The sequence below is a fragment of the Moschus berezovskii genome, chromosome 5, assembly GCF_049115385.1.
Source record: "Moschus berezovskii isolate FMDL1 chromosome 5, NW_MosBer_1.0, whole genome shotgun sequence".
Taxonomy (NCBI): Eukaryota; Metazoa; Chordata; class Mammalia; order Artiodactyla; family Moschidae; genus Moschus; species Moschus berezovskii.
Window position 1 is genome coordinate 100,438,293 of NC_142464.1, and position 12,848 is coordinate 100,451,140.

Here is a 12,848-nt window from a genome sequence, read left to right on the forward strand (position 1 = left end):
TACTGTTCACGCACTTGAGTAACAAACCATAAAGAAAAGTAAGGAAGTGATCAACATAAAAGGCAAAACTATTTCCTTTGATGGGGAAATGACTAGGAGAAGAATGTGGAGGGTTTCTAAAGTGGCTGGTTAGGGTCCACCTCCTGACATGGGCAGTGGTTACAAAGGGCATTCATCTTATAAACAATTCATGAAGCTGTATTTCTGTGCAGCTTTACATACCTGTGTTATTTTTACCAACAACAAAACTGTAATAGAATGACACTAAACACAGAGGTCTTATAATCACAATCATGTCTTTTCCCCAGTTGCTATCATTATATTTGAACATGAGAAGTAGCTTTTGGAATCCTATGGAATATGATATTTATAACTCCTCAAAAAAAAAAGGTATCTACTCAAATGTTTTGAACAGTGCACTAAATAATATTATCTACGTTGTTATGGTTTCATATCTGAAAATGAAAACCTCTTGTACTTACTAGTCTGTTGCTGCTGTTGCTGCTGCTGCGTATTAAATCCTCCAAATCCAAGTCCGGTCCCCAGACCAGTACCTAAGCCAGTACTAGTTCCAGTTGTGCCAAAACCAGTCCCAAATCCAAAACCTTTGTTCTGAGTACTACCAAAGAATCCTGTGAATGAAAATTAGCAATTTTAAGTTAAAAAAGATATCTGATCTGTAGCTCATTTTCTTCTACAAACGATATAAGATATCTTCTTACCCGTAGTGCCTGTGTTAGCTGGAGTAGAAAAGCTGAATGCAGAACCCGCTGTGGTAGACGTTGTCCCAAATCCTCCAAACCCACCTAATTAAAAAAGCATAAATAAAATAGAAATGAAGAATTTTTGAATACATACGAGGTAATTTCTTTTCCAAATTATGTAAGTATTTGCCACAATGCAATGTATATCTTTCAACTGAAGACGTGATTAAGTTATGGCTGAGAAAACACGTTAAGCCTATTTAGTTAGTGTTTGTGTACACTAAAATGACTATGTACTTTTAGAACAGGGGTTGCAAATTCAAATGTCTATAAGACACAGGCTGTTAATATTAATGAAATAGGCTAGGTGTTTACTGACTGGTGGAACTGATCAATGTGGACAGTTTTTTTAAATGGCAGCAGTTCCTAAATTCCAGCAGATGACTGCTACAGGAGAATGGTAGTTGAGTAGTGTTATATGTTCCCATTTTCCCCAAGAGAAATAGAAAAATTTAGATTTTTTAAATGTGAAATTGACATAATTTTAAACCTGAATTCAACAGATTTTTTGCAACTAATTCAAATATTTTTAAGACAGTGTGATAAACATCATATTGGCAGGCTGTGTTGCCAGTTTGCAACCTTGGTTTTGTTGAATTAATTTATATTCTAACTTACATTTCTACTTGGTCTCCATCAAGACTAAGCAACTTTTCAAATTAAACATACCAATATAATGACTTTTATACAACAAGAATGTTACTTCTTAAAGAGATAAGAGAAAAAAAAAAAGGCAGTAGTGGCCTCAAAGGAGAGCAGAGCCATCACCAGACCCTGCACCACAGTTTGGGAACTGACAGATACAAAAATTTCATTTTCAGATAAATCTAAAGACAAAATTAATCTTTACCGATGCAACTTGACATATGAGTGGAGGTGAATCTAGCCAATCTAAAATTGCTTTGTCTTCCCTTACAGTCAGTCTTTGATTACCAATGAAATGCTGAAAAAGACTTTTAAGACAGATGTTTGAACCATTAGTCCTCTCTGAGTTATACTGCAGACTTTCTGGGATTCTAACTTTCAATCTCATATATTTCTGGCATAAGAGAAAGAGATTCATTAATATTGTAACATAAGAGATACAAAAAGGCAAAAAATCCACAGCCCATTGACAGTCATCATATGATTCTGACTGGGAAAATAATTCAAGAGTAAATTACATGTTGCATCCAGGCACAACCAAATACTTTATTTACTTGTAGATTCTACTGTGGTACTGCAAACTGCAAACATTTTGATAAAAATCACCTAAAATACTAAATACTGTTCCTAATCTTTTTCATTACTTCCAAGTATCACAGAAAAACTAAGATATATTCTGAATGGCTATACAATAAAAGCACTGGTATCTTAACATGCTCCATAATATGAAAAATATTTATAAATAATAATGGATCTGCCAGGATATAAAATTTAAAAAGTAAACAAGAATTTCAATCAATCCTTTGCTGAAGACTAAGTTAATGAACATACGTAAAAGTAGTTAAAACAGTTATCATAACTCAAAACTTAAAAGTGACAACTTCAAATGAACATGAAATCAAGCAAATACCAACTGGTTTATTTATTGTTGTTGAGTTATGAGCTGGGTGGGTTTGTTCGGAAACATAAATTTCAGAATAATGTTTCTGTTTTACCCAGTGCCAATTTTAAGCAAAGAAGGAAAAGAAAACATACCAAACAACAGTGATATGTGATCACTTTAAATATACCTTAATGATAACAGATTGTTCAATCTTTGGAATATTCAAGTATTCTTCAAAATGTTTTCAAATCAAATGCCAAGCTCATATTCACATTGCAGTAACAAGTGACTGCACAAAATGCCAGACTTCCAAATAGGTCTTAGGGAATAAATCATGATTACCAAATGCATATAATTGGCATGGGCATAACTGGCATATGTTAGAGAATATGAACAATAAATTCATATACGAGCAGCTGAAGAACAAGACTTTTCTATAGGGTCATTGTATGCAAGGTACAGAGACCTACTTAAAATTTTTTCTCATATATATATATAGACACACATCGTTTGTGTTTTGCAGAATTTTCAATGAGCTTCAAATGATCCATATAGATACAAAATCTTCATAATTATCTTTTTTAGTGCAAAGATGTCTAGCCTACATCTTAGAAGTCAGTGCTATCTGAAATTAAACTGCTCTGGTCATTTCTCAAAAATCCAGTAAAGAACTGAGGATTCTTACTATAATTACATTATTTTACAGAAATGTATCCTAATCTGCTCAGTTTATTAAAGAAAGACATTATTATTATTATACAAATTAAAAAACAAGACAGTTTGCTGCTGTTCGTATAAGATTTGTTTCTCTCAGGAAACACAAAGACAATCAAATGAAATTCCCATGAAAGATGCAGGAAAAATGGGAAAAAAATGACTGCAGGAGTCCAAGAATTCCGGGAAAACGGGCCTGTTGACTTACATTTTGAAAAGAGATATTTAATAATTTGGAAGACGTATTCCACTCAAAATAAAAATCCACTCCAATTTCATATCACTTGGAAGATATATTCTACTCAATCAAAAGGAAATTTAACAAAGGAATATTATATAATAACTTGCAAGACTTCCCCAAACCAAATCTTTTAAGAGTCAAAACTTAATACAAATGTTTTTGATTCGACGTTAGGAAATGATTTTCCTTTATTAGACAAGTCGCTGTTGTTTCTCAAACTCTGGAACCACAAAATATTCTTGGACTCCAGCTCCCAACATTCATTACACAGACGACCCGCATATCTACCTGCACTTGCCAGACTGTTACCAAAATTGAACGGAGTCGCCGAGGTGGTAGAAACACCGAAATTCCCAATATTAAAGTTCACTGCAGGATTAGCAGTTAATCCGAAACCCCCAAAATTAAACCCACTGGCGGTGGAGTTGGCAGTCTCAAGCCCACCAAATCCTGATAGGCGTGCAGGCAAAGAAATAAACAGAATTTTAAAAGGGGAGAGGGGGAAGAAAAAAGAAGAAAAAGAAAGCAAGATAAGGATTAGAAGAGTCTGCAGGAGGTTCCACAGAAGTGAACAAAGACAAACCCTGACTTTGCTCCAACCTGAGTTAAGAAAGCCGAGGAGGCGGGGACAGGAGGAAGGGGCAGGAGCCTGCAGTCCCGCAGCGAGAAGCTAAAGGGCCAGGGCCGAGGGAGCCGCACGGCAGCGCCTCAGGCTCCCCAGCCTGATCCTCGCCGAGCCCAGCAGCAGGAAACCCGCGACGAGTTCGCGCAAGTCCCGGAGGCTGCGGCGGCGAGGTGAGGGAGGACGGGTCTCTGGCAGAGGGTGAGAGAAGCCGCCTCGGGTCTCTCCGAGCCCGACTCCCGGATGGCGGGAAACGAACCCTAGGAGGAGAGGGGCCTGCGGGGCCAGACCCGCGCGCGCGAGCACCGGGTTGGGCCCCCATTCCTCCCGCGGCCTCCTCAGGAGCCGCCGTCGCCCGCTCGGCTGACGCCCGCCCTTTCCCGAAGCCCCCAAAGTCTCCGCGCGGGCAGGAGACCCCAGGATCCCCAAGCCGAAGAGTCTCGGACGGAAGGGCCGGACCGAAGACCTCCCCTCCTCGCCGGGAGCAGGTCCGGGGCAGTCACTCACCCGCGGGAGCCGCGGTGGCTGCAGCGGTACCTGAAGTGCCAGACGGAGTACCAAAGTTGAAGGCCATGTCGCGGGAGCAGGGGACCCAGGTGGGGCTCCCGCGACACTCGGTGCACGCCGCCTTTCAATCCGGCGAGGAAACCGCCTCCAGATCAGGGAGTTCCGCCTCTTTTCTGGCCTCGCCGTAGAGGCCGGAACGCTGGAAAGGCGCAGGGGGTGGAGGGTGGGGAGGGAACGCCCCCGGCCCGGCTAGCTTCCGGGGGCCTTGTGGCTTCACCCGGCGTGGAGCTTCACAGCCTAGGTGAGACGCTGGGAAGCTTGCAGTGACCTGCCGCTCGGGAGCCTTTAAAAACGGCTTTGGGGAGGCCCCCTTGGGAAAGATGTGCAAGCAGGCTGAAGGCCAGTGTCTAATGAATCCAGGGTAGGAAAGAAAGCTAAATCCTCCTTCTTCGTAGTGGAAAGGCAATGAGAAAGTGAAAGTCGCATCCGACTCTGGAACCCCATGGACTGTAGCCCGCTAGGCTCCTCAGCCCGTGCAATTCTCCAGGCAAGAATACTGGAGTGGGTTGTCATGCCCTTCTCCAGGGCATTCCCGACCCAGGGATCGGACCCACGTCTTCGGCATTGCAGGCAGATTCTTTACCATTTGAGCTACCCAGGACGCCCTGAGAGAGTCAATGGAACATTCACCAAACACCGGGTCACTTAAAGTTATGGGGTAATAATGGGGGTGGGGCGGGGAGAGAAAAAGGCAGAAAGAAGTGCTTCTGAGAATTTAGGTTTTTTGGGTTTTTTTATTTTGTAGAATTCTTGGTAGACAGGGTGAGAGGAAAGTTCAAGAGGGAGGGAACGTAGCGGTTCAGTTCAGTTCAGTCGCTCAGTAGCGGCCGTCTCTGCGACCCCATGAACTGCAGCACGCCAGGCCTCCCTGTCCATCACCAACTCCCACTCAGACTCACGTCCATCGAGTCGGTGATGCCATCCAGCCATCTCATTCTCTGCCGTCCCCTTCTCCTCCTGCCCCCAATCCCTCCCAGCATCAGAGTCTTTTCCAGTGAGTCAGCTCTTCGCATGAGGTGGCCAAAGTATTGGAGTTTCAGCTTTAGCATCAGTCCTTCCAATGAACACCCAGGACTGATCTCCTTGCAGTCCAGCGGTACTTATGACTGATGCATGATGCATGGCAGAAACCACAACATTGTAAAGCAGATATTCTCCAATTAAAAATAAATTTAAATTAGAAAAGAGAATAGAGGGAGAAAAGAATTATTGGTGGAGACTTTGTAGAATTATGTGATTCTTAAATCTATGTGCTTTTGTAACTTTAATACAAATAAAACCAACAAAAAAGTCATATGTCTGTTAAAATTGTCTTTGGACCTAGCAATGCTACTGCCAGGAACTTACCTTGTAAATTATTTGGCAAAATTAATGGAATACAAGGTTATCTGTTACAACACTGTTTATAATAACAAATGGTTGGAAACAGTGTTTTGCCTAAAAAGTTGCATTCATACAAAGGACTACTATTCAGCAATGCAATAGGAACAGTAAAGCTCTGTGTACTGAAAAGAAAGATCTCAAAGATAAATTACATAAACACAACACCTTGAATATGGTATGCTACAATTTCAGTGGAGAAAAAAGAGGGCTAGAATATGTAATTACACATATTTGTATAAAATATACCTGGAAAGATATGTTTTTAAAAATGAATAACTTTGGTTTTCTGAGAAGATGAATTGGGTGGCAAGGAGATGGGGTGGAGGAAAACTTTGCAGTATAAAACCCATTACAGGTTTCGAAAATGTGAGTAATTAAGTAATTCTAAAAGTGGTCATTCCAGGAGGGCCAGTGCGAACACTGGTATGTGGATGAGGACGACAGGAATGGAGACTGAAGAGCAGGTGGGCTTAATGATTGATGGGTGTGGGAGGCAGGCAAGCAGGGTCTAGCAAGAGTCCCTGGTTCCTGGCTTGTACAGCCAGCTACACTGTGATGACACTGGAACTTGGGAGGAAGATAAGCAAAAAAAAAAAAAAAACATGAGTTCCTTGCTTTACTTACTGGATTTGAGCACAAGCTGGTTGAGGATATCCAGCAGATGCTTGGATATGTGGGACTGAGGTTAAACAGAGGTCCATGAGGTTTAGGTTGCTATTGAAGCCAGGGAGCCAATGGGATTGTCAGGGAGAGAGGATCCAGTGAGAAGAGGTTACAGCTGAGCACCAGTAACATGACCAGAGCAGAGCCCAAGAGAGAGAAGAACCAGCTGAGCCAAATCACAGAAATTATGATAGAGAACAATTTCAGATGGAAGAGAATGGACAAGCATTTCTTCAATATGAAGCCTCCCGATTCCACTCCTATCACTGGCTATTTTAATATTCTTAGCAGTTACCACCACCAAAGAACCCATATGCCAATGCAGGAGACGAGATACAGGTTCCATCCCTGGCTCGGGAAGATGACAACCCACTCCAGTATTCTTGCCTGGAGAATCCCATAGACAGAAGAGCCTGGTGGGCTACAGCCCATGGGGTCGCCCAGAGTCAGACACAACTGAAGTGACTTAGCACGTGTGGTCTTAATCTTAGCGCCATGAAGACAGAAAACTGTTTACTGGTTGTGTTCCTAATGCTAACAGAGTGTCCATCCACATGACAGACTTTTATTCCGTACCATGGAGTGAATGAATAATTTCCTTGACATGTTTCTCTCCCTTGCCTTTCCATTTTTATCTCCAAGTCCCATTATTTTGGTTGCGAAGAGTCGGACACGACTTAGTGACTGAACAACAACAACCTATATATTTTATCTTTTAAATATTTCAAAAATACTTCATTTCCACTGCCATCTCCCTGATTCAAATTTCTGTAACCTCTTGCCCAGACCAGGGATCAGCAAATGTCAGCCCACGGGCCAAAGGTGGGCTGCTGTTTTTGTAAACACAGTTTCTTTGGGTGGCAGACTTATGCATTCACTTATGTGTTGTCTATGACTGCTTTCATGCTCCAAGAACAAAGGTGAGTAGTTGTGACAAAGAGGCTTGCAAAGCCTAAACTATTTTCTAAGTGGCTTTTTACAGAAAAAACAATGTTTTCCAGCTCCTGGCTAGACTACTGCAGTAGCCTGTGCTGTGCAATGAGCAGGACTGTTGGACTGTGACCTTGGCTGTTCATTCTAGGTTGCCTGGTGAATGAACGAGCTGTGACTGGGGGTTCCCCCTTCCCCTGGAGGAGGGGAAGGGCTGCACCCCATGATAGGTCCCATGTAACTGGCGTCTTCTTCACCCCAGCAGTGGAGACTGTAATATTCCATAGGCAGCCCAAGCCCAAACTTGCTGTTTTCACTTGCTTGTTTATTCCTCCATCGGCAAGACTGCTTTTTCACACTCGTCCTATAAAAAGGTAAATACGCTCTCTGCACTGAGACCAGAGCTCTGACCCTCAGCTTCCCTCTCCATGAGATGACAGGAAGATGGAGGGTCTGTCCTTTCCTTTTTCTATAATTTTTTTTCCATAATAAACCCATTACATAACCCATGCTCTGCAGCATTGTGGAATTCACCCTGCCAGCTGGTTCATGATACCTAGACGAAATCCATCTTAAACGTCAGTGGAGATCCCAAAGAAACCACCTAACACAACAGCCTCGTAACTGACCTCCCTGTATCCAGGTTGACTCTTCCAGTTTATTCACCCTGCAGCTAGAGTTGAGTTTTTCCTAAACAAACCTGTCACATCTCCCATTCTTCTCCCTGTCCTGCACCGGCCAACAGCCCAGTTCACAACCCTTTAATGGCTTCCTGTTGGCCTTAGAAATAGTGGTGCTAGTGGTAAAGAATCCGCCTGCCGACGCGAGTTGTGAGTTTGAGCCCTGAGTTGGAAAGATCCCTTGGAGGAGAAAACAGCAACCCACTCCAGTTTTCTTGCCTGAACAATCTCAAGGACAGAGCTGCCTGCCGGACTACAGTCAGTGGGGTCTCAAAGAGTTGGCCACAACTGGGGCACACAATAACCCCACTCTCAGCCCCTAGGAACCACTGTTTCTACTCCGTCTCTGTGAATCTATTTTAAGTACCACTTGCAAGTAGAATCATACAATATGTAACAAAATCTTTAACATGGCCCAATAAGGCTGCCTTTCTTTCCAGCCTTCAGTTCAGTTCAGTTCAGTTCAGTTGCTCAGTCATGTCCGACTCTTTGCGACCCATGAATCACAGCATGCCAGGCCTCCCTGTCCATCACCAACTCCCGAAGTTCACTCAAACTCACCTCCATCAAGTCCATGATGCCATCCAGTCATCTCATTCTCTGTCGTCCCCTTCTCCTCCCACCCCCAATCCCTCCCAGCATCAGAGTCTTCTCAGTGAGTTAACTCTTCGCATGAGGTGGCCAAAGTATTGGAGCTTCAGCTTTAGCATCAGTCCTTCCAATGAACACTCTAATCTCCCACTATTCTTCCTTCTCTAAATTCTAGCCAAATATTACCTCAGTCACGTGTAACATGTTCCTTCCTGCTCCTGGGCACTTCCAGTGACCTTTGTCTGCAATGCTTCGCTTTGCCTGTTCTTCAGTCTCAGGCAAATATTGCTTCCTTAGTCAAGCCTTCCCTTAGCTCCAAGTCAGTTCCCAGAACATCTTGAAACTTCATTGAAAGTTTACATTTATGATCCCACAACTTCTCCTATGACTTAAGCCAGTTGAAATCAGCTTTGGGGTCCCTAGGAAGCACATACACTAAGGTTTTCAAGTATCCTTAATAATATAAGGATGTTTGTAACACTGAGCTAAATATGTTATGATTGATCTGGATTGGCTCTGACTTCAGAAATAAGTTGCACAATTATCAGCATGGGAAAGGTTTTAAAGAGAATCTAAACTTTGGGGCTAATAACTTCAGTCCAAATGTCCTCAGACACACAGGTCTAGTATTTCTCCCAACAGCTCTCTGATCTTGCTGAACCCTCTGGGTGGATTTGTTTGCATTTACCTGGAAACAGACCTGAATAGGGATGTTAAAACAGGTAGATTATTTGGTTGGAAGCAGCTGTGCGGGGGTAAGGAGCATGAGGCCAGGGATGAAGAAATGGTAACGAGCAGTTTCTGGTGCGGGCAACCCTAACTGAGGAACCAAGCAGAGTGAGCCTGCGAACTGGCCCTCTGAGGACTGGAGCCCTTGTCAGCTGAGTCCTGCCCGCTCTGGTTGAGCATCAGTTGTTGCTGCTCAGTCACTAAGTCCTGTCCAACTCTTTGCGACGCCAGGGACTGTAGCTCATCAGACTCCTCTGTCCATGGGATTCTCCAGGCAAGAATACTGGAATGGGTTTGCAATTGCCTTCCCCAGGGGATCTTCCCGACCCAGGGATCAAATCCACATCTCCTGCATCTCCTGCATTGGCAGGCGGATTCTTTCCCACTGAGCCACCTGGGAAGCCCCAGAGCATGAGTAATTGGGAGCATTAACCCCCATTCTCCTGAGGGGCTTCCAGGGCTCTGGAGAAAGACTTGAGGCAAAAAAGCACAGCATCGGACCTATTTGAAGTGAGGCTTGTCAGGCTGCCTGTAACTGTCCACCACAGTTTGAGCTCAAATTGGAGGTGGCCTAAGGCGTATGACTCAGGCCTGATTCCATCCACAGGGCGAAGAGCACCTTTCAAATGAAACTCCATAGACCACTGAACACCTGATGACATAACATACAGTTTCCAGAGCAATTTCATAGAAAGCTTTTTATTAGTGAAATATTCCATTGCATTAAGGGTAGAAATACACATGTCAAGAATCACATGAAAGGAACCAGCAGTATAAACTACAGGAAGAACATTCTGGGCAGCATTCTCTTTAATAGTCACAAGCAATTAATCCCAGCGATAGTGCCCAGAGGGCCGAGGATGGAGGTCATCTCTTACAGAACTCTCATTCTAAGCAACTGAAATAACGAATTAGTCTCTCTTAAGTAAAAACCCCAACAGAAGTTAGTTGTGTAGTACTTGCCCTGCCTGACCATTAGTAATCTTTCTAGAATAAAGTCTAGTGGGAGAAGCCTGGAGCTGAAAGTGGCAAAGCCCATTTCCTGTCCTGTGTTCAGCTCCCAGTTTTCTGCGAGAGAAGGGAGGTAACCTCTCTCTGTTGGCTTTCTCTGTAAATTGAGCATCAGAGTACAGGACATGGTATTCTTTGATTGTGACAATCACAAAGATTTTGGGAGCCTGTCTAGGATAACAGCTCCACAAAAATTATCATGAGGAACCGTTTGCTATTTTCAACCAAAAACCAAATAGGTACATTCGTTCTTAACCAATCTATAATCTTGACTGCAGCGTATGGGTTTGCCACAGATTTTTTAGGAGGAAAATATCAAATGTGATTTTTTTAAGCCAAGTAACTATTAAGAATCACATGAAAATAATACGTTTTGGGGTCCCTGGCTGTGTGGGATTCAGTCGAAACGTGTTCATCGTTAACTGTTATCATAGTATTTAAAAATTTCCTCATCTCAGATGATTATATCTTGATAATAGGATGAATCAACAGGCATGCACTGACATATCAGTTTTATTTGTGTGAATAAGTGGGTGCCTAACAATAAGATGTTATCTAGTTAAATGTTAATGAATTAAAACATCTAGATATTTGGCATTACTAAAGACAAAATAACTTCAATTTAGCACCTCACATTTTGGTGATTTGGGGTATCTATAGGTTCTATCTTAATTTATAGAGAAACTGAGAGTTTAATGAATTGCTCCTTCAAAAAAGGGAAACATTACCTATGGCTTTAGTGTAGAGAGTAGGAAAATTGGGGCAAGGAAATGATTTATTGCCTCCATACAGGGATCAGAAACTATATTTGTGAAATCTGTGACTTTTTTCCCTCGTTTGCTTACACTGAAATCCCGTTTTAAACAAAAAAAATCCTGCAGAATGATTCAATTGTTAAGAAGTTCTCTGTGCGGTCTGCCAGATTAACTGTACGAGTTTCTCAATCCAAAATGAATGGTGAGCATTAAGAATAAGAGAAACTGCCCTTAAATATGCTTGAATTCTGTGACAATGGATGGTTCTCAATCCTGACTCAGGTTACATTAAGAGTCAAGAGGTCTTCTGCAGACAGGTGGCTCTGCTTTTGACACCAAGCGACCTTTCTTAAAAGTACTTCCTGTGCAATATTTTAAAACACCATCACCTGTCAGCAAAATGATTGTCACAGGAAGCGCAGGGCACATTTTCCTCCACTCAGTGAGTGATAGTGAGCCACAAAACATCAGAAGGAACTGAATCTGAGGTGAGAACAACTCAAAAACAATTTCAGAGTTACCAAGAAGACTGCCCCAGAAGAAATGTGTATTTAGTACAGTAAGACTTCTGAAATTTAACTGTAACTTAGGTTGTGGATAGATGGATTTCCTATATTGATAAATAATTTTACAAATAATTCACTCAATAGTATTGTAGTTAACACAGTCATATTTGGCAAGGGTGGTTCGGGGGAAAAAAATCAGTTACTGATTACATTTTCCCAGAAACACCCTTCCACATCAAGATCATTCTGACTAAAAAAAAAAAGAAACAAACTACCCACGAAAGTCATAACTAGCACTCTATTCTATATGAAATATCTGTACTTGTCCTCACCAACATTATTTATGCATTCTTTCAATTCACAAAAGTACCAGTCAAAAATCCTCAAGTGCTTGTCACTATCAACTCATGGGGACCACCCCAACAACCCCTTCCCCACTTTTTTCTATCCTGGGTGAAAGTTGGTCAGAAGACTGAATTATTATCCTGGAGGAATTATGAACTGAAGATTCGCAACAAAGGCAATATGTACTTTTTCAAAAGAGGAAATTAAATTCATTTGAACACTACTGAATGATGTTTACCACTTTACCCTGCATTCCGAACTCTTATTTACTTCTGTTTGGTGGATGAAATGAATGGAGGAATACAACATAAAGTAATACTTATGTATTCTGAGCACAAAATCTGGTGAATGAAGAGTATTGAATAAGGTTAGACCAAGTAGCATTAACAAGTGATGCAAAGACATTATAACCACGACAGTGGTCACAAAATTCTGGAGCTACCAGCACCCAACAATAACAAAAAATTACAAGCGTTTATTAAATACTTGCCAGACACATGAAAAACAAAACAGTCTGTCAGGGACCACAGGATCCTAACGGCCAACCAGGTCAGCCTGTTCCTGAACCTCTGCTGGAAGGTGCTCATCACGTGCCGGCACGGGGTGTCCTCCTCCAGTCTCCCCAGGCGACAAGCCCATGGGGACACAGACGGTTGCCCCGTGGCATCGTGGCCCCGGTCCCAACAGTGCGCATGCTCCCTTCCCCGAGCACGGCTCGCGGTGTGATTAGGTTCGTATGAGGGGCGCTCTTTCGTCTGCAGTTCCCTGAGACCAGAAGAGACAGCACAGTGGGGTTAGGCGGTCACCTCACCGGCTTCT

General features: G+C 42.6%; 2 protein-coding genes across 3 annotated transcripts in view; both read right to left on the reverse strand.

The window, feature by feature from the left end:
* Positions 1-4,529, reverse strand: part of NUP54 (nucleoporin 54) — a 32,824-nt gene extending 28,295 nt beyond the window's left edge. Inside the window, exons 1-4 of one of the 2 annotated variants that reach the window (XM_088836400.1) lie at positions 4,377-4,443; positions 3,536-3,697; positions 723-806; positions 483-632 (exon numbers count right to left, since the gene is read on the reverse strand). In XM_088836400.1, coding sequence (XP_088692526.1) covers positions 483-632; positions 723-806; positions 3,536-3,697; positions 4,377-4,443 — 463 coding nt within the window. Of the gene's footprint in view, positions 1-482; positions 633-722; positions 807-3,535; positions 3,698-4,376 lie in introns of both variants that reach the window. The other variant, XM_055434113.2, reaches the window with a different exon arrangement.
* A 5,566-nt stretch (positions 4,530-10,095) lies between these two features.
* The window catches only part of SCARB2 (scavenger receptor class B member 2), an 81,240-nt gene continuing 78,487 nt past the window's right edge, over positions 10,096-12,848 (reverse strand). Inside the window, exon 12 of the mRNA XM_055434034.2 lies at positions 10,096-12,794. Coding sequence (XP_055290009.1) covers positions 12,756-12,794 — 39 coding nt within the window. The 3' untranslated portion in view covers positions 10,096-12,755. The remainder of the gene's footprint in view (positions 12,795-12,848) is intronic.